Source organism: Struthio camelus, chromosome 5 (genome assembly GCF_040807025.1).
Source record: "Struthio camelus isolate bStrCam1 chromosome 5, bStrCam1.hap1, whole genome shotgun sequence".
Classification (NCBI taxonomy): Eukaryota; Metazoa; Chordata; class Aves; order Struthioniformes; family Struthionidae; genus Struthio; species Struthio camelus.
In genome coordinates, this window is record NC_090946.1 from 22,276,014 (window position 1) to 22,301,013 (window position 25,000).

Consider the following 25,000-nt stretch of genomic DNA (forward strand, 5'->3'; position numbering starts at 1 on the left):
GAACAGGTCACTGTCTGCTTCCAAGCTATAACCAACAAACACAACTGACAGTAGATCTGGTGTTGTAGAGAACTGAAATGTGATGATGATAAAGGTAGGAAAAGGCTTTTACTACTTAAAACAGATCTTTACATATTGCTTTCAAAATGAGAAATCAGTTAACTTCAGCTTGACTTAAGCTTGCTGCAGAGTCCCAGGGCTCTGAAAAATTTTCTGGCACTTTAAAGTGTGAGTTAACTTTACTAAAACATACTTGACTTCTGAAGTGAGCCTTTGTTTTACTTGTTTGTTGAGGCTTGAAGAACTTCTTGCTGCTTTAATGTAGTTGTACAGATCCAGACGTCCACAATCTAGGCTAGACAATCTGAAAAGTCCAATTAACAAGGAATTTATTTGCAACTTGAAGACATCTTAAAAGTTTTGATTTGACTTGAATGCTTACATTCTCCTCAAGGGTCTGTTTTTTGTGGTGGAATCTACTTTTCCAGTCTGTTCCAGTACTTAGAACCTTTTCCACCACTCCCTTTTTCTTAATAGACTTAATACGTGCTCTAAATGTAGGTCTCTTCATAGCTCTAATCTGAAGTCGTCTGTTGCTGACTATATTTTAAATAGGTTTAGGTTACTGAAGTGAATAGCTGTTTTAATTGATTCTAAGTCTTTCCCTCTTACTGCACTTAAATTTATAAATCAAAACCACTTATCTTACCTAGTATTGTATCTTGAGGTGTTTTAATGAGGCTATATATATGCTAAAAGGTATGCCAGTAACTCGACTTCTTTCCCTGAAGGGGATTTTTTTGATTAACCTTATTTTCTTTTCACTTATGGCTGTATTCCCATTTACATGGTCATACGCATATCCTAAAATCAGATATTCACTTAAAAAAAAAAAAAGTCATGCTTCTTGAGGTAAAAACTAAGGTTGTCCAGAAGAGCTTGTATAGTCTACTCTGTTTAAAAACTGATCCTGAAAAATCTGATAGATGAAAAGATAGTGTAGTGAATATTTTAAACATTCCTTGAATTGCAAGCGGCCAAGATTAGGAAGACTGAGTACTTAATGTGTTCATACCTTTTGCAAATGTTTGTCTTGAAGCAAAACTCAAATTCAGTGAAATCAAGGTTCATCTTTGCTTACAGGATAGAACGCGTTTTATAGTCAGACATGTTTAGACCTGAGGAATTGCACAGTCTCGGAGAACTTTGTAGGTGCTTTCTGGCATTAAAACACACTAATTAAAAGCATTACAAAGAAATCTGAACAGACAGTGAAAGTCTGTGTTTCTCCAGTCTTGAGTAATGAAAAGTGCATCCCCAATGAATTGTCCAAGTCTGAACTTTAATGTTTATACTAACTACTAATGTGTATACTAACACAAAGTATACTGTTAGGTGTTGCTTGATTCTTAGAAATTTGATGAGAGTAGTATGAGGTGAACGTTCATAGTAGGATAACAAGCTGTTATAACTCAGTTGATGTAAAGTGTGGATGGTTGTAAACTAGTAACCGAACAAACGTAAGCACAGTGGATATTCAGTTTGAACTTAACATTTGAAAGCTATTTTTAAAGAAATAGTGCTGAGCTGCTCTTTTCTAAGGAAACTAATATTTTTAAAAGATGCTCATAGGCATTTCAGCTTTTAACTGAAACAAATGATGCTCCCTTCAAAAAATGCATCCAAACAAACCCAACCCTCAGTAGTATTCATGTTATACGCATGCAATCACTCTACCCATAACTCAAGTGTTGAGGCTGCATAACATTTTGCAAGAGTTATTGTAACAGTATATTTAAACTTAGGAAGGAGGCTAGGAAAAAAGCATGCAATCTTTTTCAGTAAAGTAGTTGTAATAGTTACTCTTTAAACCTCTTATGTCTTGGGCATTCACTCAACATTTGTCAGAGGCTGCTTTAACTATATTTCAAAAATGCTTTCTTTTCTCCAAGAGAATTTGCCATTTCTTGGCACATTCTTATTTTTCTTCACAGTCTTGTAATTACCTGGTTAGCAGTTCTCTCTAAAGCTTGTACTTTTAGGTCTGGCTAACCGTTTTGCCAGTTGTTAGTTCTGTGCCAGATTCAAGGGAGAAAAGAAGAGCGAGTCTTTCCTGCGCTGCTGCTGCCCGAGCAGCGCAGGAGAAGATAAAACTGCTTTATTGTCAATAGTAATTAGGGGAAGGCCAAAAACTGATGGGCAGTTTTTAGAAGTGCTGAAATATTTAAAGCATTGGTAGATGTTCCCTTTCAGAGCACGAGAGTCAGTTTGACCTCAGAGTCGTTCATCTTCCTGAGGCTTAGTCTGCTGTGACCTGCAGAGTAAGTTGCAACTCCAGTACCAGTGTCGCTCTTCTATCCCTAATACAAGCCAGTCCTGCTGAATTGTGCATAAAATCTGTGGAATTTCTTCATGTTTGACCATCTAGAAACGTCATCAGAAATGAGGCTGTTTATGAATGCGAAGTTCAAGTGCTCTTTTAGGAAATATCAAAATTAAGGGATGCAAAGACAGAATTCAGGTATGCATGCATGTATTTTCAAATTGAAAACACTTTTATCCTGTACCCTGTTTCTCCCCTTCCCTTTCCCCTCTCCCCTCACCCCATCCCAACTCACATTTCCTGTGACCTGTGAGGGGAGCAAAGTTGATTTTGATCTGTTGCCATAGGTACTGTGGTAATGACCGCTAAGAAGCCCGTAGGGAAACCAGCTGTATTATAGTTGACTATGCAAAATAAATGTCAGTGCCCTGAACACAAATGACTTAGTTTTTTTGCTAATGTGCTTGTTCAGGGATCACTGTACGTGGAAGAGCCAGGAGTGGAGAAAGGGAGAAAAGTAAGAATATGTAGCTATGTTATAACACTACATCATGCTTTGCTTACTATTGCCAAACCAAGCACATGCTTTTGAGACTGCTTGCAAGCTGTATACTGTTTAACATCCCTCTCCTCCCCCCACCACCCCCAAAAAACCTCTTAGTTAAGAAGACAACTTACTTAAACTTAACCTTAAGTCATGTTTATTTTGGATGCTACTGTGTCTTATTCAGAAGTCAAGATTTGTACTACTTCTGTCTTTGAAGTATGTATTGGAGAGGTAGTCTAATGGATGCATCGCTCTTAAGCCACTATTTGTTATTTAAGAACTTTTTTTTTTCTTCAGATGCTGCCTTTAAGATTTCAGTAAGCGGGTGCTTAATGTAATATAATGCTAGTTCTTCAAGAACAGATAAAAGGCCTTTTAGACTTGTGTATTAATTTCTAAAAGTGATACAATGTTAAGATAAAAAGCTGCATCTGTTACTGTCAAGTACTGAGAGGAGACAATAAGAATTGAAGATGGTGCTCTATTATAACTGATCTATTATAACCAAACATATAAAGGGGTCACCCTGTATACAACTCATGACACTTCACTCTTGTTTTCACTATAACTTTCTTCAATTTAATCCTCTTTTGTCCTTGCATCTAACTTTCAGTCTTACAGTGCCTGATTACTGTTGTTATGGTTCCTTAGGGAAATAGATGTTGTTTGTAACTGCAGCTACTACAGTTATGTTGCAGGCTAGAGTGGCAGGAAGCACTGTAAATTGAGGAAAGCATCAGTGGTTGCTTAGAAACACTGTCTTTAATTTAGATTTTTTGGAAGAAAGGAGCAGGTGCTTTTCCTGTTTCTAGAACTAAAAGAAAGTCACTCTTAAGGACCTGTAGGAGCGTGAGAAAACTGGAGGACGGTATACCTGTCCTTCTGTAGCACAATCTGGAGCTTTTATAGCTGTGTCTGCAGTCTGATATTTATCTATAAATGTAATTGCACACCTTATTTCCCTACTCCCCCCTGCCAGTGTTCAACACCAAAATACTTCCTGTAGTTCTGCAAAATAGCTATATTTATGCCAGCAGAGCATATTCAGTGCTATCTAAAAGACTTCCTTTTAAGAGGATGGGTAGCTCCACCAGTCTTTTTGGTCATTTTAGTATTTTCTGCGCAAAATGTCTCAGCCTTCTGCAGAGATGGCACTCCCTCTGCCATTGATCCCCAGCAGTGCTAGTTCTCCTGCTCCCCTAAACACCAGTTGATTTGACCTATCTGTAAGCATCAAGTCATAGGAAATCACCCCTTTATATACCTGTCCTGAGAGCTATACGTCAAGTATTTAGCAAATTTGTCAAAGGCTCGCTAATCAGTTAACTTTTTACTTTTTTCCATGACCCAAGTGTCAACAAAATAATAAATTGCTCAGCTTTGCCCTACGTGTTTCATTATTCTGGAATGCTGTCTGGGTTTAAGTTTGTTCCCATAAATCAGTTTGTTTTTTTTCCTTCTGCCTGTTTTTCTTGTTTTCTAGCCAGCCAACTCTAGTATTTCTAAAGAACATAGTTTAGGAGCCCCCCTCTGTCATGAGAAAGGAGGTTCTTCTGTTAACCTGAGGACAGTGGGTCTCTTCAGGTGCTGGGGCCGTAGGAGTTACTTTAACTACCAGTTCTCCTCAGCAGAATAGTTCTAGGTCAGAGTCAACTTTGCATCTGAGTGAGATGGCAGGATGTTGCCACTCATCCTGTAACAATGTATTGGTGGAAACATTGAACCTGTCTGCGCTCCTCTAGGGATTGGAAGGGAAGTGTAGAGAAAAGTTGAAATTATCTCTAACTTTCCCTGCACTCTGGAGGAGGGTAAAGTATGACTGATTTATAGAGTCAGCTGTTCAGATCTTAATGCATAGTCTGTGTAGGGTTTTTATGCTATAGCCAAGTAGCTCAGGCCGAAAGCTGGCCGCTCATCTTCCTATGGGCTGGCCAGGACACTATATAATCCTAACCTTAAACTGTGGCATTGACTTTGTCTAAGACTTGGAACAAGCACCAGGAACGCTCACTTAAATGAAGAAAGCCTTTTAGAAAGTAACTTGGTCAGATTTCATCCTTTTTCTGGATTAAATATTTCTGATCAACCTATTGTGTGAAAAGCCTGTAGTTGGTGGTATTATTTATTTTATGCCCATAATATGAAGATGTGCCACTGCGTCCTTCAAGTGGGACAGGAACAGCCAGATGTTCCAGGTGAAGTGGAGAGGAAACGAGGAAAATGGTGAAGAGAAAGATCATAGTGTTAGAGAGAGTCAAAGGAGAAGCTTCCAAAAGAAAGTACTCTCATGTAGTACTGAGCCAGGGAGATGTCTTGGTATCGTGGGTTTCAGACGTTTGGGAGTCAACTCAAGTTTAAAGCTGGAGCTTTGGTGTGTAGTATTCACTAACTTGTTTTTTTTTAAACTGTAACTTATAATTTATAGCTGGGAAGGACTTCTGGGCTATTCACAATGCTGAAATTGTAGATGTTATTTAAATCTAAAGCTGGCTTGTAACTTCAGCTGGAGGGTGGAAACCCTTCTATTTCCTTGCCTTCACTGGGTTGGAACCAAAAACACATTTGAACATGTGGAAAAAATTTAAATAAGCAACTAGTAACTCTTTGAAACATTAAGCATATATTTAGTAAATACAAATGGAGATTATAGATGTAGCAAGGATGAATATGTATTTTGGCATGTACCACTCCTTTAACTTAGTCATAGTGGTATGCTTTCACTGTACTGGACTGCCTTTCTTTGCGTGATCTTCAAGTTTTGTGTAACGATAAAAGGGAGCAGATGATGCAAGCAGGCTCTGGACTATAGCTTACAGTACCCTGTTAATAGTGTCTAATTTCTCCTTCACCTTAGAACTTAAATTCTGGGGCAAAACAAGGTAATCCAATGGGTTTTTTTTTCAGTCTGTGGACTGTTGATAGCACTATGAATAGTAAATAAAAAAGCTGCACAGGAGATGTGAAACTTGACTGTGGATCTGTGTCTTTACATGTAAAATATCTTCATTTGGGTAATTATTTTATCATTTTAGGGAGAGGGAATCCTGAGACTGCAAGTTCAGCTAACAAAGAAATTCCCTTCTGTATATTAAAGGCAAAAATCAGTGAATGGGGAAGGTAGTAAGCTGAAAGCAGATTTTCACAGGCTCTCCCTGCCAAAGGACTTCAGTGTTTAGAGCAGTGATTTAAGAATTCCTATCATCTTAACTGCAGTAAGGCTGTAAGAATACTATTAGATATAGTAATCTCATTATTGTGGAACACTACTCATAGGAATTCCTGGGTAGGTGAGAAAATCGCTATTGGAACACATTTAAAGATGACAAGTGTGTGTATAGGAAGGGATGGTGGTGGTGGGTTGCCCAGTTGCAAATGGTATAGGTTTTGCAGGGTTAACTTTCTTCTCCACAAAAAGGCTTGCATCCTTGGCAAGGTTTCCCATCTCTGGACTTGATTGCCCTGCAGTCTTAGAGGAAAGCTAGAAATCTTATTGCATAATACCTTGCATAAACAGAATGGTTAACTGGAGTACTGGGCTCAGCTTCTCATGTCCACCCTAGGAGTTGAGTGGAAACAATCTTTATGTTTACAAGTGGTTAAGGAGGGGTCTAGTGATAAAGGAGATTTAGTTTCTTCTGTTTCCTGTAGCTAGTGGCCGACTGCATTGGAGGCAACTGACTGAGATTTGGCTCCCCAATTCATCATAAAAACTTAGCTACTCCTGGAGGAGCAGATCTGTACACCAGGTCTCTCCACTGGTACTGTAACGAGTCACCCTAGAGAGTGATCTAGTCTGTTTTGTACCAGTTGGCATCTGAGATAACTGCTGTAGCTTTCTGATATTTCAGTGCTAGATATTTTGTAGTTCAGTAGGGCACCTGGTCTGAAAAGTGTTCAATACTTTATATATACAGTTTTCGCGAAGAAGACAACAGTAAACCAGCCTGGCTATTTAAACACTGGAATCGCACCATACTGCTGTGCTAAGTGTGTATGTGCTCCTCTAATTTGTCTGGACTCAGCTTCAGTATAAACCAGTAGGTTGACGGTATTTTGCATCTACTCACGTAGTGCTCCTGTCTTCTAAGAAGTTTGTCACAAGCTCTGTGACTGCCTCTACAAAATCATGTGTGCCACTGTATGGTTGGGCTTGTTGAACGTACAGGAGGCTTCTCACTAGTGCAAGATGGCGTTTGGAGGTAAAGGTACGGTGTCTTGGCGTGTTTTGAGACATGCTTAATGTTCCTTCATTCTTAAAAACACTGACTGTCATACGGTAGCAATAAGGTCCGTTTCTGCCTAGATTGGTGAATTGCTGCATCTAATTTTCCTGAATCAATCCTGACCAAATAAGGTCTGAAAGCTGTGGTTAACATGCTCCCTGTGGCAAATAATCACAATGCAATTTGGGAAGACTCCTTCAAAACCAGCAGCTATTTCAAGCATGTTAGTTTTGTCCACTGCCCGGAGGTAAACCACAATGCTAATTGCCTTGCAAACCTCTACTGTAGTGGCTGTGACAGCAGATTTGGCAGTGCAACTCCTTAGCAGGGAAGAAATTGTTCATGTCAGGCTTCTTAAATAGGGGAGCTCTGGTGTGTGCTCACTCTGAATTTGAGATGCAACTGACACTGGAAAGTCAAAATGCTTTCGTTGTACACGTTGGGCCAGCACAATCCTGTTACCTCTTTTGAGGGAGGAGCCCTCTTCCACGTCTCTGAACCTAGCCTGACTCTTATTTTGTGTGTGGTTTTCTTTTAAGAAAGAAAAGGAGAGCAGGGGTGGGGGGGGGGGAGGACATGGCAGTGAAGGAAGTCAGAAAAATGCCCTGGAGAGTCCAGAACCTGCTACAGTTCTTGGCCATTGGAAGGATGATGAGAGAAAGATGAAGACTCCCTCTGAGACGGTTAAGATTTTCTTTTCCTGACTTCTCTTAGTGAAAAATGTTGTACTTGTTGGATATAAATCTGCAGCTTTGGGTGATCTACTAATACTGATTCATGAGAGTAGAATAAATTGATTCCAGACTGTCCCTTTTGTTTAAAACTTGGCATACTTTACCACTTCATGTATGCAAAGGGTCACATAGTAATTTTGACTTCTGCAGGACAGAGAAATGAAAATCTAATATAGTTATTAAAGCTGGAGAGGGATAGAAAGCAACTTTAGTGTGCTTGCTTAGTCTTCCAAATCAGACTCCTGAATTTTTAGATACAGTAACAGTGACACTACATTTTAGTCACCTAATGCCATTTCTATAAATACCATTTTCTCTTTCCTTAATGAAACATATCGTTTAGACTCCCTTCCCTGTGATCTTCCCTTCTAAAACCAGTTTCTTTAAATAATTCTATTTACATGTTTGCATATCTGGATAAATGAATTTTTCTCTTCCATCTTTCAAAGTCTGTTAATGGCAACAGTAGACTTGAGACCTAATACAGAGTTTATGATTAAATTTGCAAAATTAAGAACAGAAAATCTGTTCGTAAGCTGCTAGATGATGCTTTGAGTCACAGATATCGGCAAGAGAAAATGTTTTTGTTTTGAATACAAGAGCAACCCCTCCTGCTTTTTTTGCTTCATAGGAGCCAATGTGTAGATGTAAAGTATTCTTATTTGCCTGTTGACTTGCAGATTGATTAGCATATGCAAGTAGTACTCTGTTGCTGTAGTGTTCATCTGGGTACGTACACATCTATGTTCTTCATCTCTAAGTAGTCAGAGTAGTATGCGCTGCCAGTTCAGAATCAGCACGCTACTATGATTTAGTTTTGGGTAAAGATACTTCCCTATGGCTACACACAAACTAGAAATTCGTATTGAGAAATCTGAATTTGTGTGTTTCTTTGGACAGTGTTGTTACCCATGCTATTTGGTATCTGGTCACCCGGTCTCTAGAAAGAGGTACTTCATTTGGTGGTTCAGGTTATAGGTAACATGTGATGGTGTCTGGCTGGAACCTTGGCTTTAGGCAACAGGAGATGCAGGTGTTTTATAGCTTATTCTGCTTTGAGAAATTGCCTTGGGGAGGAGTGGTGCTTAAAGCCGTTAAAAACACCAGCTGAAGTAGATAAATCCTAGGAACGAGGATAATTACTAAAGTCTGTCCAGTTTAAAAACTTAAATGTCACTTGTTCTGCATGGAGCCATTGCAAGAAATAGAAATAAAACTTCTAGAGAATTCTAGAAATTGATAAGAACATGCTAGCACTTCCTAGAAACTGCGGGAGGGAGGATTCTGGACACTTGTAGGAATTGTCAAAAAATTCTAAGCCCTACCAGAAGTTGAGAGCTCCCTAGCGGTTACTAGAAGGCCTTAAGATCTACTTAAATTGTAGTTTCTGGGACTTCCTGCTGGGAAATTCTAGGGATCCTTAGAAACTTCTAGAAAAATGCTAGAAATTCTCTAGGAGCCCAGTAAATTCTGGTAATCTGCCATTAATTTCTAGAACTTATGAAGAGTTTATCAGGAATAGAAAAGCTATTATAGCCTATCTTCTTGGATAAAGTGACAAACTTGTATATGGGTAACAACCTCCTCACCTTTACGAAGTCATGACGGTTACAATTTTAGCTATCTTGCTCAATGAGCATCCTATATATACTTGTCTTACGAATAAAATTTTCTTCTGCAGTCCTATTTTGTTACGGATTATGATCCAACAATTGAAGACTCCTACACCAAACAGTGTGTGATAGATGAAAGAGCAGCACGCCTGGACAGTAAGTAGCCTAACTAAAGCATAATATGAAGTAGTCCATAGCTGTCAGGGCCTGTGTTTGCATTTGTATGCGTAAAATGTTAGCACAGTTGAACAACTATGCAGTATGTGGTTTTATGTAAGTTTGCAGCTGATAAAAGCTAGTATATTGTCATTTTTTTACTGAGATACTCATGATTTGAAATGTTTAGACCTCGCATATGTTTAAGTGTCTCTATTTATAGTAGATTGGATATTTTTAGAAGACTTATTCCTGCAACCTTAATACCTACAAAACTAGGAGAACTTATACAACTCCTGTCAGTTACTTGGGTGACACAGTAGAACGAAAAGCAGATCTCCCAGCTCTCATGTTCTCCCAAATAAAATACAAATGCTTTGCGTTAAGAGTTTCAGTTCCCCCTTGTCAAAAATTTCTTTAAGGAGAAAACAGCACCTCTGCCCCAGTCTCTGTACCTTTTCCAGCTATTTCAGCTGGTCATGAATTAGTGAAAACCTGCCCAGACTTCGTCTTTCAGTTTGGTTTTTAGGTCTTGAATTCTTGAATCAGTCCGAGAACGCATGGAAAATCTCATCAAAAATCCTGTAATGTCTATAGAAAGTGATTTTCGTGTAGCTTCTGATGTACAGTAGAGGCTATTGCAATAGCCTCTTAGGAAGGATTTTTTTTTTTCCTGAGTCTGTATTCTAACAACATAAATTGTAGTAGTTAACATTTTGCATACGTGTTCAGTTCTAGATACAGCGGGACAAGAAGAATTTGGAGCCATGCGTGAACAGTACATGAGGACAGGGGAAGGTTTTCTGCTTGTTTTCTCAGTCACCGATAGAGGAAGGTAAGCTTGATGTCTGCTTATTTAAAACAAAGAAACAAAAACAATCCACTTTTGAAGCTGTAATTAAGTTGTTGCTCTAACCTTTACTGAAATAACCTCTAACAGAAATCTTAAGGGATACAATCACTCTTATGTTCTGAGGCATTAACATTCTTTCAGCACTGATGAAAATGCATTTTAAACCACTACTTAAGTGAGCATCTATCCTTTACAATAGATTACTTTAAAGCATAAAGAAAAAATGATGACTCTATTTAGGAATTTCATTACACTTAAAATATTGTCCAGAATATTAGTTTCCTGCAAGTAAATGAGATTTAAAGCAAGTGCAATGTGAACTCCTTTGCCTTGACTGAAAATTTTAAGCTTTTGTTTTGCTTTTCTGTCAAAGGATCTGCCTTGATTTTAAGCAGTTGTTGATATGTTAAACTTGCGTATCACTTTCTTCTCTGAAGCCCTTAAAAGACATCAGATGAAAAGCAGAGTGTTCGTTTTTATTCTCATATTCATTTAATTAAAGATTTAATTTGCATATCTATCAAGTATCTGCTGGTAGTGTCTGTTCTACTTGTGTAGGTGGAAAGTAATTCTGAACAAAGGAGTAATATAGATGAGTTAGTAGCTTTCAGCTCCAGTTAGGACAACACCTAGTTCCTCTTCCAGTTGCTACAGAATTCTGAGCAGGGTGTTAAAGCACCTTATCCAAATGGAGGTGCAGGTATGCTTGGTAGTATATCTTCCTTCTAATTCACCCTTCTGATTGCCAGTCCACCTTACCCATATAAACCAATGTCATATCTGACTCCATAATTTTTTTTTAATGAAACTTCCTTATTGGTGGTGATTTTTACTTTTGAATTTTAGTTTACAGATCTAAGTGTAAATGGCTTCAGGCTGTATGCCTGAAGTTAAACATAATGGCTGGGACGCCTCTGATACGAAGGACGTGCACTTGTCTCCAGCATTTGTACTGAAGCTCCCTGTGTAGTGATACAGCTGTAACAGTGTTCACTGAAAGCAGGATTTTTTTTTTTTCTGCAGAGGTCCTTGTTTAGTTAGTTAGTCTGTTTTATATTCTGCCTTTGGGGAAGCTTTCTGCTTTGCTTACCTTTCATTAAGCACCACTGGAAATATTCCTCACTGGCTAAATATCATCAGTACCTGAAATAACTTGATTGGCTGTCCTCAGCATGCATGAAGGACACTGGAAAGCTTTCTGCTCATTTAACCGTACCATTTTTTTGTTCTTCAAGGAATATAATTTACCAACTTGATAACTTGCCCAGAAATTCCTTAGAGCAGCTGTAGAGGCTTTGGGGATACCAGCTTATGTATTTGTCAGCAGCGTCTCTAGACTGAAGTTTGAATATTCTAACCATAGTTGATCTCCAAAATCAACACTTGAAAAATGGGCTGTTTGCTCAGGTCTCCTTCAACCCATGGGAATCCCGGTGCCTCTGGAATGGGACAAAACAAATGTTCTACTTGCCCTGTGGCGCAAACCAAGTCCAGTTGCATAGTACAGTGTTAACTTGAGTCAGAATTTTTTTTCTAGTTGGAGCGTTGACTGCTTCTCTTAACTGGTCATGCAGTGTCCGCAGCTGTCTGTGTTTGTGTGGCATGGCAGGGCAAGTCCTAATAGATGATTCATCATTCCTGAACTTCTGCAGAACTTAAGAATCTATGAATTAGTACACTGATACTCCAACTTTGTTCTTTTACAGTTTTGAAGAAATCTATAAATTTCAGCGGCAAATTCTTAGAGTGAAAGATCGTGATGAATTTCCTATGATTCTAGTTGGTAATAAGGCAGATCTGGACCATCAAAGACAGGTAAGCAATTTGATATCAGTTACTGCTTACTGTTACTAGTTACTTACTAGTAACATCAGTTACTTACTTTCTTCTAGAAACTTTACAGGTTTCCTCCCCAAAATAGAGTGGGAACAAGAAAAAAAAAATGAATAAGTGGTATTATATTAACTAATCACAATGCAAGAAACACAACTATGCTCACTTTCTATACTTGGATAATCTTAGAAATGTGATGGCATTCCACATACCACAGATTTTCTATCTGACTCGCTGGGGTGATGTTGAGACCAAATCTATTGACATACGGAGTTGAGAGCTTTCTGTCATGACTTGATTACTCAGGCATGAACGTGTCTAATTCCTCTGTTCTGTTACTCACCAAAGCATGCTATGCCAAGCAGAGCACATTCCAGTGCTAGCTTGCATGATTATGAGACTGCACTGATATTGCTTTTATTGTTCCCTGCTGTTATATGTAAATGAGTAGTCATTCGTTGTTTTCTTTTGTTTGGCTATTTAACTTCTGCATAACTGACTTAAAGCTTTTGAAATTGGAGGTACAATGACAGAATTTGTACCTTATTTGAATGACTTAAGATTTTGAAAATAGTAGGTTTCAGCCTTACAGCTAGTTGTAAGAGAACTTAAAAGATTTGGTTTAGAATGGTTTAAAGGAGGAACTTAAATTTGTTTTCCCTATTTACACTTTCAAATTTCATGCACCAAATTGCTGATTTGACCTGAAGTGAAAATGACCTTAATATGTCAGCAGAAAAGGATCAGTTGTCAAACTTGTGTTGTTCTTCAACTTATTCAGAAGTTCAGTCTTTTCTTGATTTAGTGAGATGACTCTTAAACTTTGGTAGCAAACGCATCAATTTTTTTTTTTTAATGAAAGCAAACTAAGAGTTACTTAAATTGTAATTATTCTTAAGAGCTTCACAAGGAAAACAGCTTTGAATAGTAAGAAATTCCCAGATGTGATCACCAAGAAAACATGAATTAATTTCTGTCCGCAAGCATTCACATAGGTTTTGTTCTTTGCTAAATAGAATCTTTTCTGTATCAAGAACTAGTTGCTGGAACAAGATAAAATAAGGCCTGAAATAAATAACATTAAGAGATATGGTGTTTTAGGTGTTTTTTTGGCTGTTGTCATTGAAAGAGTTTTTCTTGAGTACCACCTGAAGTCTTCAGTACAAAAAAGTTCCCTCTGATTATACTCCTTTGATTGTCACAACCTCTTAACCCTGGAACCTGAGCAGGAAGGTCATTAAAAAACTAAAACCTATGTTGAAAGATATTATCTGGAAGGAAATTTTCACATTCAGCTCACTACGTTCATCAGAAGTAACTTTGAATAGTCAAGCGTGCCCAGAACTCTCTAGCCTCTTCCTGAGACAAAAATGAGACTTGTTCACACTTAAATTACCATCATTCCCCATCAAAATTCCTGGTTTTAACTATGCAGGTCCTGGAAAATAATGTATTTTATCTAATACACGCCAACAGGACATCAGCGTGTAAACTGTGTAGGTGAAACTAAACTCTTCTGCACCAAAGCAAATTAATTACTAAAGGGTAAATACCCAAATACTGTTGGAGGGAAATAGCTTCGTCTCAGTCAACTCTTGATTCTCAGAGGATACCTGTAAACGTAGATTGTAATCCTGTAGATGCATTTCTAGAAATAGCTGTGCGTTGTGTTCTCTTTCCTCCATTTTCCTAACGTTATTTTACAGCCTGTAACTTACCCGTTTCTCCCTTAAAGAAGGAGGTGTCTATCACTCATTCTCCTACCACAGTATCCTCTGTACTCGGTCCCTAGCTTCTTTTTCAGATGGTGATGGGCTGATTCAAACTTAAGCTCAAAGCAGCAATATTCAAATGGTTTAACTCTGAAATTTTGCTGCTTACAACTTCTGGGATGTATAGCTGAAATAGTACGTCTAAGTTTTCTGAAATAGCTGGATACCTGTTTTTAACTCTTATACGTACATGCGTGCACACACACTCTCTTCTTCTTCACATGGTACAATCCAGCCAGTGTTAAGTCAATCTAAAGGAATGATTGCGAGATGCTGAGCTGACATAATAGATCTGCAAAAGGGAGAGGTTCCCCTCAGTCTTGCCTCCCCTCCCTCTGGTCTTCATGTTCCCACACTTTTGTTTGCTGGCCATAGCACTCGTCTGAGGCACTTTGTGAGTTGAATCATCTCTATAGACTAGGAGGAAAAACAAACAAGCTGGGATGACTTTCTGATACTTTAGTGAGTTAAATCAGCTCACAGAAAGGTTGAGTGCCAGAGCTTGAAGCATGGGAAGGGGTGGGACTGCGGCTAGGAGCGGAGCAGGGAGGAGTTGGGGTGGGGGGAGAGAGAGTGAGACCTCGCCTTTTGGCAGCAGCAGCACTTAGATGTTATCAGCTGGTGTGAAACGGCAGCCAGAGCCTCTGCTCGTCACTAGGGCTGTTCCTGCTCCATCCAGTGAACTCTAGATACAGATGTCTGTGCAGTAAGTTGGATCAGCTTGCTGATCTGGCTGAAAACTAGTACTGCCACCACACTTCCCCAAATATGGGAAAACTTCAGTTGGACAAGCAGCACCCTGGCTGCCTGTGTGCGGGGACGTGCAGGGCAAGTCTGGGGAAGAGGCGAGAGCGTTCCCTGAGGGAGTTCTCCCTTAGCTAGGATGGGAGCTCTCTGGGGAGTGAGAAGAGCAAAGTGTCTCCAGGCTGTAGCTTTTATAGGCAAAGAGAGAACTGCTAATCTTCTAAACTTGCCCGTTTTCAGTCTGCGGGTCTGTCAGGCATTGTTTGAGTTACTCCATAAATCTAATTGATCCGACTAGAATATAATACCACAGTCCTTTTTCTTATCTGTCAGTTCTACAAAGAATCATCTTATTCTTTTAGACTTGTATAATCACAAATATGTGCTTTTCAGCTTCAGAATGTATAAGTAGTATTTTTTGAATTCAGGAAGTTGAGTATAAGTGATGTTTAGAACAAAACTGCCCCCACCAGGCATCTGCTTTCTGTTTTTTTGAAAGCTAGGAGGCAAATCAGTGAAATAGCAGAGCAACATGTGCTACCTGTGAGAGCATAAAACTAAAGTAAGTCACTGTTTGTTTTGAACAGCAAAGCACGCTTGGTAGCACTAACACAAATCTTCCTGGCGCCCGAGAGAGTTAAACATATATGAATGTGTTTTGGATGTCTCAAGGGTCTGACCACACCTTTATGCGAGTAGCTATTTTGTAGTTGTACAAAGTACTGTCATTATGCTACCATAAGTCTGGAAGCAAATTATGTGCAACTAATAATCCTGGGTGGTGGCAACTGCTTCTCAGCACATACTTAAACTGCCTTGTGCTGCTGAAGTAATAGAAAGTATGTGGAAATGTGCAAGCATTAATTTTTAGGATTTCCTCCCAGGGTAAAGAATGACATTACTGATATTTCCAGGTTTCCCCACTCAGTCACAGGCTGGTAACTGAGGCTGAGATTTAAGCACCTTCTCTCTCGTTGCTCTTCCCTTGAAGTAAGTGCAGTATGGCATTTACTTCTCTTAAATGGGTTAACTCAGTACAACTTGAACAACATTGGATGTTTCTACAGTAGCCAGTTCAATGGAACACCTGATGTTCCAGCTGTAACGGCTACTAGCAGAGGAGTAGGCTTGTCAGTGCAGGGTATATATAATTTTTTGAAGATAAGTGCTAGCTAAACTGGGTCAAGTCTGATCATTTCCCAGATGGCAGGATTTCAAGGAAAATCCAAGTTGCAACAGGAAAGTGCTTGAATTTGATTAAATGCTAGTTTTTCCTTTTGCATCATTACTGAACTAATACAATGGCATAGTGCGAAGATTTTGTATGTTACTAGATATCTTTAAAGCGAGGTCCTTGTGACTTTAGTTATGCATCAGCAAAGCTGACCCCAGGCAAGCAGTCTTGTAGTTTGAACTTAATCAGCCTCGGTCTAGAGGCTCATTCTAGGGGGTGGATGGGTGCAGGGATCTGGGGGGTGGCCTACCTTAACGTATGTAGCTCTGGCCGCTCTCTTCACTGTGAACTCCATATGAAAATGTGACAATAACTTCTTGAGGTACTAGCTTTTCTTTCAGGGAAAGTTGGCCTAATGCATATATTATTTGTAACTGGCAAAACCAGACCAGTTTTCTATATAGTCCTTTGAGTATTTCCTCTAGTACTGTTGAGATGCAGGTCTACAGAACTATTATTCAAAAATTTCTGGTATACTAATATAGTTAACTTCTGTCTTCTCTTTAAGGGTGAGAATGGCCATATGCAATGATGCTTCTGTTATTACAGGTGGAATATCTCTGTGCTTTCTTTCCATGGCTCGCCTTATTGCTAGAAAACTGGAATTTGAGCTGTGTAGGCAACTAGTAATCAGTCATTTGATGCAGTATTTGAATACAGCAAGTCAAGCTGAATACATATCAGTGCTGCATAACCACAATTTGTGTGCACCAGTGTGACTTTTTAAATGAGAATGTGGCCAAAATGCATGTAATGGGTAAGGAACTACCACTGCAGAAATGCATTGTGTTAGCTGACTTTAAGCAAGAGCTAGCAGAATCTGTGAGTGGGCTGGTGAGGCAAAAAAGGTGACAGATCTACTTCTCAGGAATGATGGAACTGTCTGCAGGAACGGAAGAACGTTTTTGGGCAGGGAGCACTGTAGACAGACCATGAGGAAGGTGAAATGGATCCTGTTGAACTTAAAGAAGCACTCAGTGGTCACCACCTGATGCGCGTACAGTGTGACCCTTAGCTACGTAGTTATGGAGGCAGAACGCGTATGCACTGGTGAAGTCAGGCAGCCTTGTAGAGTTTCTTTAGGTAGAGAAAAGAATAGAAACTTGAGAAACGAATACATTTCTGATGCTTCTCAGATATCGTAATGAAGAGGGAGGGCCATGTAGGATACTTAGGGGAGTATATTCGTGGGATTCTTCATGCAAACGTTCAAATGAAAGCTGTTTCAGTAAGAAAGACTGTTACTTGTGCGAAAAGGATTTCCATGTTTGCCTTGCTTGTTTGCGTTCTTCTGTTCTGGTGCTTCATTTGAGAAACTCTCACCAAATGCTGAACAGCTTAAGCAAATGGTATCTGAAAGCAGACAATAAATTATTCTAAAACAAAGAATAAGCATCATAAGTGATTTCTATTCATGTTCATCCTTAAGCTTACCAAAAGAAAGGTATTTTTGCACGCACACACGCACGCACACACAAAATCTGTTTACTTCTGTCAAAATAAAATATAGTGTTCTTTGAAGAAAAAGTATACAGTTTTTATTTTGATAGTGATCTTTAATAAGCGCCCTTATCACCCTTACTCACAAGTCTACCATGGCACAGGATTGTCATACTTGAGGAGGGAGAAGGGGATGTGAAGATGCAAATTTATAGTTTTGTTCTCAAGTGTTTGCTGTTTGTACTTGCTATATTTCCCTCAGCCTTAAAAATTGAACTGGTATGCTCTGGCCCCTGATTTACTACTTTGGCATTGCAAACACTTCTGTAGCGTTCCCAGCCAAAATTGTTTTCGGACTGATTGTGTTGAGGTCACTAAGATTGACCACAAGCTACTTGACAAGACACTTGTAAACTTAAAATGATGAAAACATTATTTGGATTTAAGCAATTACAGGTATTCATGCAAATGTGATAAGGGCTCTAATGCTGCATCTGTAACATTTTAAAAGCAGAATATTGTGGAAGTGTAACTTAACTTTATTACAGTGTAATAAAATTGCATTCCCTACAGCTGCATTTGTCTTGTGCCTATAACATGTCTTAGATACAATAATAGATAGTAAGCGTGTACATTTAAAGACTGGGTTCATTTCTCTTCGGAACTATATATTCCTTTCTGTTTACTTATTTTTATTAGACTTTAGTCTGTCAATGTCTAGGGCTGCAGTAGTTTATACAGGGATGAAGAAAAGTAAAAGGAATTTGGTTGTGCAACAATTTCCGTGTCCATGCTTTAACCTATTTTCATCTGGTCAATGAGGCAAGACGCGTAAAAAGTTCTGAAGGTTCTGATACAAATTTCAGGGGATTCTGCAATATCATTGTCTTACCAGAAAATAGATGTGAATATTTCTCAAAATGCATCCTTCATAGACTTTGGAAAAAGGACATTCAACATCTGGGATTGGAGGGGAAGATTGAAATATGTTTTATTCAGCTAGAGCAAAAATTTTAAGTATCATTCAGTCCTCAGACACTAATGGAGAATTAAGAGATCCCAGTCACTTTTACTTTTTAGGCCCTTCAGCTCCAGTGAGATCAAAGTAGTTGATCTTGAGTTTTTGGGGTTTTTTTTTTTGTTTGCTTGCTTGCTTGTTTTAAGGCTGCACCAAACTGTGACGGTTTAGTGAGAGCTGCTCTCAGTTCAGCAGTAGATGTTTGAGCAGAATTTAAGTGTGGGTGCCAGTGGCACAGGAATTGAACAAGTTAAGGTGCCTTACTTGAAGACTTCAGGTCACCTGCGTAGCTATATTTTGCAAGCTAAGATGTACTTCTGTACCTTGTACTGTGGTGAATGTTCTCAACAATGTTTTTTTGTTTTTATTTCCATGTGTGTTCTCTGTGTAGTTCTCTGTGTTTCCATGTTCACTTCTAATGGAAGTGAATTTCTAACTGCCTTTTCAAAAAACCAAAAGTTTATATTTTAGTTATCACGGTATCAGTCATGTACATGCCTGCTTGACAACATTTTCCTGTTAAACCAGCGTAATCTTTGATATTTCTTCCTCTAGCCACTGTCTTGCCAAGATGTGTTGCTGCTTCCTTTTATCCCTCAAGGCTGCCCTTTCCTCCTTGTTCGTATGGATGAACTTCCCGTTGAAGCCCTTTCATGTGTTGCACTGCTCAAGGCATCCTTCTGTTGGCTGACCTCACTGCTCTCTACATCGTCCAAAAATAGGCAGCAGTCTTTGGTTTTGCTCTGTGACCAGCTTACTCCTCTCTCCTATAAAGTTCCACTAGATTCCTGCCTTCCACCTCATCCTTTGAAATGTTATACCAACTTCTGGTGTAATGACAGATTCTTCTGGAAATAATGACATTCTCGCTCTTAATCTCCCTTTCCTCTGTGGTCACAGGGCGACAAGAGGAAGACAGGATTTCTTTAGTGTCCCTAAACCTGGAGACAGATTTCTTATGACTTCTGTAAAGAGTCAGAGACTAAACGTCACTTTTTGTATTTTAAGTAACAATTGTTTTTTCTTTTGCTCCAGATTTGGCTGAGACAGGGGGAGGGTGAATTTAGCAATTAGTATCCACAGTTGTGTTAGTAATCCGGGAGATTTTGTTTCGCCGAAACACTTGCTTTGAGCAGGAGTGAGGGACTCTTGGCTGCTTATGAAGGAAAACTTGGTCTTGTTACTGCAGAAGTGAAGGGAAGGGATGAGCAGTGAAGGAAATTCCTTGAAGGGTTAGTCTTTATCCGTTGCAGAACCTTTTTTAAAAAAATCTTCACTTGTATTTGAAATGATATCTTAAGTGCATTTGTTTTCCATTTTTATTACGTGGATGGTGTAGAAACTATTCTGTGGTCAAATATTATTTATTGTATTAAAGTGCAACAGTTACCATTATTGTTTGAGGGAAGTAGACTTTTAATGCGCACTTGTAGCATCTACTGATCTGAATGTGTCTGCAGAACCCTTGAGCTTAATGGTTAATTTCTGTTACAGGTGACACAAGAGGAAGGTCAGCAACTAGCACGACAACTTAAAGTAACATACATGGAAGCCTCAGCAAAAATCAGATTGAATGTAGACCAAGCTTTTCATGAACTTGTCAGAGTTATAAGGTAATATAACTTAAGTCTAAAAAAGTTTGTATCTTTTTGTTAATGGGTAGCTGCAGCAAATGTATGGGGGAGACCACTAAGAAAATTCTACCTTCTGTTTTCTGTAAACTTCAGCTAACGTTATCCATGTAAGACGTCCCCATGTATTAGGAAAAAAAGTTTGTGACTATTATATGGATTTGAAAGAGAGCTTTACCTTCTTCTCTCACATTTTATTGATCATGTGGTAAGCAAGCCTGATGAACTAAATCAGAGTATTGGCCTTCTGTTTAAAAAAAAAAAAAAAAAAAGGGAAGTCTTTAAAAAAGTAAAACCGAAAAGCTATTGCTCATTAAACAATAGTTTGGATATCAAAAGTAATCCCATCCTCTAGGGAGTGTAAAAATGATAACTTTTAATACAATATTTTTTATTTAACTGGAAATGATTCTATGAATTTAATCTGAAATATTTATTTTCAGGAAATTTCAAGAACAAGAATGCCCTCCTTCACCAGAGCCAGCACGGAAAGAAAAAGACAAGAAAGGCTGCCACTGTGTTATTTTCTAAGAATCCCAAGAACCAAGCTATCAACTGCCAGATTATTTTTTCTTTCCATCTTTTTACATCACTTCTGGTATTGGTCTAGCCTTATATGTGCATGTCCTAAAAGTGGTCACCAGAATAGCCTTAGTCCAAGAAGCTGGCAGAATAGTTCTTGAAGAAGACTCGGTCATCTTGGGGTAGACTTCAAAACAAAACACTAAGGCTGCTTCTTTAATACCACAGTTCCTTCCTTCTCTCCCTTAAGAGCTTGCACCTTGTGGAGTTTTATTCGCAAAGGAGATGAAACAAAACCGTGTAGGACAAGGTGTTGAAGTCATGCATAAGTTTTCTTTTGTGAATTAATTTATTTTTACTTCTGACATTTCATTAGCTATTACAAAGACCTATATTGCAGTATAGAATATACTTTAAAAAAGAGGTGGATTGGCTTTTTGCCCTCAGTTAAATTAGACTTGAGTATTCAGCTAGCCTTAAGAAACCTACACTGAATTTCATTGTCAGCAAAAATGTTCATCTCTTTTTTATGCTGCAGTTTTATTTCAGTGGCCAAAACAGTCTACTGTATTTATTTTATGAATCCAGAGCAGCTACAGGATGATTACTACTACTACTACTATTAGAATATGGCCAAATACCTGAGCTCATTCTGGATGGAGGCATTTCAGCTTGTCATGAAATTTCACATCATTGTTTGAAAAAAAATTAATGTGTCTTCCTTTGTATTTCTGGGTAAGGGATTGAGGAAAACTTAAAAAATTGTAGCTGTTTTTTGTTTTATGTGATATAAAAATGAATTTGATCTTTCCATTGTCAGAGATGATTAAATGTTTTTGCTATATACTTTTATACATTATTTTCTTATCAAACTAGTTAACAAGTATTTTTATATGTTTGTAAGCAAATATGCTTTCACAGCATAACTTGTGTATATGTAAAGATGAGTATTTAATTCTCACAGTTCACTTTTAACTGACAAAATGTGGGATTTGCCAAACTGTGGTAAACTTCTTCTTACTGTTATGATTATACCCAAGAATGGCCCATTATGTGCCTGCCCAACACACCCATAGAGTAAAATCTAGTGTTGTGTTTTAATCAGTTTCAGTATCCCTTACTAAAGACTGACCATTATGTGAATTATTAAACTGTAAGACTTTTAACTGATTGTTTAGTTAAACTGTGGATGGTTGTTTAATTTTTGAGTTCTGTGGATTGTGTTTAAACAATTCAAGAATATGTTCCCTGATACTGAAATACTGAGTGGTATTGCACAGTTGTCACCTTATTGAATGTGTCCAACAGTTCTTTGAAACTTGATTATTAAGCAAACCCTTGTATAACTTCAGGTGCTAGAATTAAAGATGATCTAACCATTATCAGGAGGTAAGCATATTGCCTCTTTCTGCCTCTCTCTTCTAAAAACTTAATTTTTGGGGGTGGTGGGAAGGTGGGGTGATGCAAGCTAGTTAGGAGACAAATATGCATGTCTGCGTGACCCCCCCCTTCATGCTTGAAAGTAGCTTGAAGCTTCCTCCTTGAGTGGTGACTTGACGTGCTTCTTATTCAGTTCTTTTAAAAAAAAAAAAAAAAAAAAAAACACGCTGAGGGCGCAAGCTATGTTAATTCAAATTGTTGTAGCCAATAAAAGCTGGTGTTTATTTTGACTTAAAATATGTATTTAAAAAATGGCCCAATTAATTCTTTTGTGTTTCAGGCTATGCTGACTGTCAGTTGCTCTGCCATAAATCTGTACGTGTCTGCTGAGGAAACAGTGTTTAAACAAGTTCCAGTTACCTTCACTGTAGCAAAGCATTAATCCTAGAAGTAACACTTACCACGCATAGCAGAGGAATGTAAGTTTTTTGCATAATTTAGATTAGGTTGTGAAATACTGTCTATGAGAGATTAAGTAGCTTCCCTTCTGCGCGCCGCCCCCCCCCCCACCATTGAATGCTATTGGTTGGCAAATGGCTAGTTAAGATTTGAATAATATGTAGAAAGTTCAAAATAGAAGTTACAGTGGAAATACATTTGGGAGGTGGATTACATTCTTCAAGTCTAATGTAAGAAATTACAGCCTGTAGTGAAGATCATGTGTTTTCTTGTCTTAAATATGTAAAGCTCTCTGGAATTAAGTCACTAAATGTGTGGCATTAGAATGAGTTAAGACAAAAAATTACAGCATGCCTGCTGAGACTAAATTTGTGAGGTACAGATATGCTTATTACTAAATTACTTTTTTTTGTTCTTTTTTAACCATTTATTTACTACTGATGTTGATTTTTTAAAATAAAAGGGTGACTCATAGATCTCTTAAGATGTAACTCTTTGTAATTGGTAGAGAAGGTGGAGAGCACCACACCCTTGCTTTTCCTCCTGTGTCAAGCATTATAGCTTTGAAGTGGTGGGTGCTGAGCAACCTACTCCAGTCTGCTGAGCCACATTGTAACTTTTTAAACAAATTTAACAGAAATGGGACCACCAGGTGCTGCTATGGCAGTCTGCTCAAAGTTTATTACCCAGGACAGGATACTCTGATGAACATGTTTTTAAGCCTTGTGCTGGGGAGGAATATGCAGGGAAATCTTCATATGTAATGTTATGGTCTCTTTTTGAGACTGGTTCATACATGCCAATTTAAGCAGCTGTTGCAGGTAGGTGTGTCACCCAGGATGCAGGCCTCTAGTCAAACAGTGAGGTTTGATACAATATGGTAGTTATTCCTGCTGTCGGGACACGTGTCACTCCCACATAGCAGCAGTATGCTCTTGTAACAAGTAGCTCTTTTTACTGTTGTTTAGCAAAAAACCCCAAACTGTTTAGCTGCAGCCGCTGAGGCAGAGAACGGATGGATATCCAATAAAGCAACGTGCTTGAAGTAAGCTTTTAGTAAAGTAATACCGCATTCTGTGGCTAGTGTTGATCGTCTAGGTGGTTGTGAGTCTAAACGAGCTAAAGACATCTCAAAAATTTGCTTTTCTGGTTGTTGTAACCAAAGATAATGAAAAATGGTGCTTTTGTCCCTAGTGCTCAGCTTGCAAATTGCAGTAGGGACCTTATCAGGCTTCTCAAAAGTTGTAGCTCCAATCTTTATGACTTTGATTATTTGCGAGCTCACAGTATTGACACCTTGTCATAGGCTCACGTTCTCACTGACATAAGAGCATACGTGAAGAGTTTCTTGAAACTTTATCTGGCAGAACAAATGCTTAGAAAATTGTCACTTTCGTTTGTAGTTATTTCTGTTCAAGGCTGTTTCCCTAAATCATTGGAAGTTTGACGTTAAGGAGTTTGGGGTATTTAAAGTATACGTGAATGACCTCTTGCTCCTCCTAGAGCACAGAGGAAGGTCTGGATCTTTGTTTCCAAGTGCAAAATAACCTGCCTTTCTCTGGAATCACAAGCTATTGAGCCTATTACTCTTCTAGATGAGTAGAATTAACTTGCTCAACTTTCTCATAGGTAAAGTCTTTTTATACAATTGGTGGCATTTTGTGCGAAGCCTGGAAGCAGGGAAGAATGCTGCCTTTTAAGCACATGCTGCTACTTTACACTTGCTCTAGCTAATATATTTGACCTGTTCCTTCCCCCCCCCACCTTATACAACATAACTCTTTTGCATCTGTACTTACATGCTAACTAGCATACAAAGGTGAAGATGTGAATTTTGAGAAGTACTCCATTACCTTCTATAAAATCTCCTTTTTTTGGTTAAGTGGCCTGTTTGCAGGTGAGATGGAGCCACTGATATTGATAATTATGAAGTTATTTGCTTGTGCGGAAAAGGGAGGAAAAAGGAGAGAAAAAAGAAAAAAAAAAAAAGACAGGAGAGGACTGTTTTCTTAGTCTGTGTCCAGCCTATTGCCCAATGCCTATTGCATTGGGCAGCTGCCTGAACCGTGATCACTGCAACAAGTCAGTCTTTCTGCTGCAGATTAAAACTAACCTAGTGTGGTAAAATTGCAGAATTGTGTAGGAATATGAGGTGGATGATCTTCCTATCCAAGTTGTTTTCCTTTCACTTTTCTTATTTGCACTATCCTGCAAAGTGCAGGACACTCTACAATGCGCATTTGCACTGTTCTGCATCTTCCTGCAAAAAAGGAAGGCTTTACCACCCCTACCTCTTTATTCCATTGAATATTATTGCTGGCCCTGGAGTGCTGCTGCTCTCAAAGCTTAGCATCTGTCCTGGGTGTAGACTATCGGGCAAGAGCGAATGAGATGCAATGAGACGAGCGTCTATGAAATGATTAATAAAGCAAAATATAGTTGGAAGGAGTTAGCACCCACTAGCACGAAAGAAAAATTTGACTTTACGCATAGCTGTATGGTTGGTTAGTCATCAATG

General features: G+C 38.6%; 1 protein-coding gene across 2 annotated transcripts in view; it reads left to right on the forward strand.

Moving 5' to 3' along the window:
• RRAS2 (RAS related 2) overlaps positions 1-22,025 on the forward strand; it is a 45,610-nt gene extending 23,585 nt beyond the window's left edge. For both annotated transcript variants that reach the window (XM_068944989.1, XM_068944990.1), the window contains exons 2-6: positions 9,509-9,596; positions 10,329-10,431; positions 12,156-12,264; positions 19,985-20,103; positions 20,565-22,025. In XM_068944989.1, the coding sequence (XP_068801090.1) occupies positions 9,509-9,596; positions 10,329-10,431; positions 12,156-12,264; positions 19,985-20,103; positions 20,565-20,652 (507 nt within the window). In that variant the 3' untranslated portion in view covers positions 20,653-22,025. The remainder of the gene's footprint in view (positions 1-9,508; positions 9,597-10,328; positions 10,432-12,155; positions 12,265-19,984; positions 20,104-20,564) is intronic.
• The last annotated feature ends 2,975 nt before the right edge of the window (positions 22,026-25,000 follow it).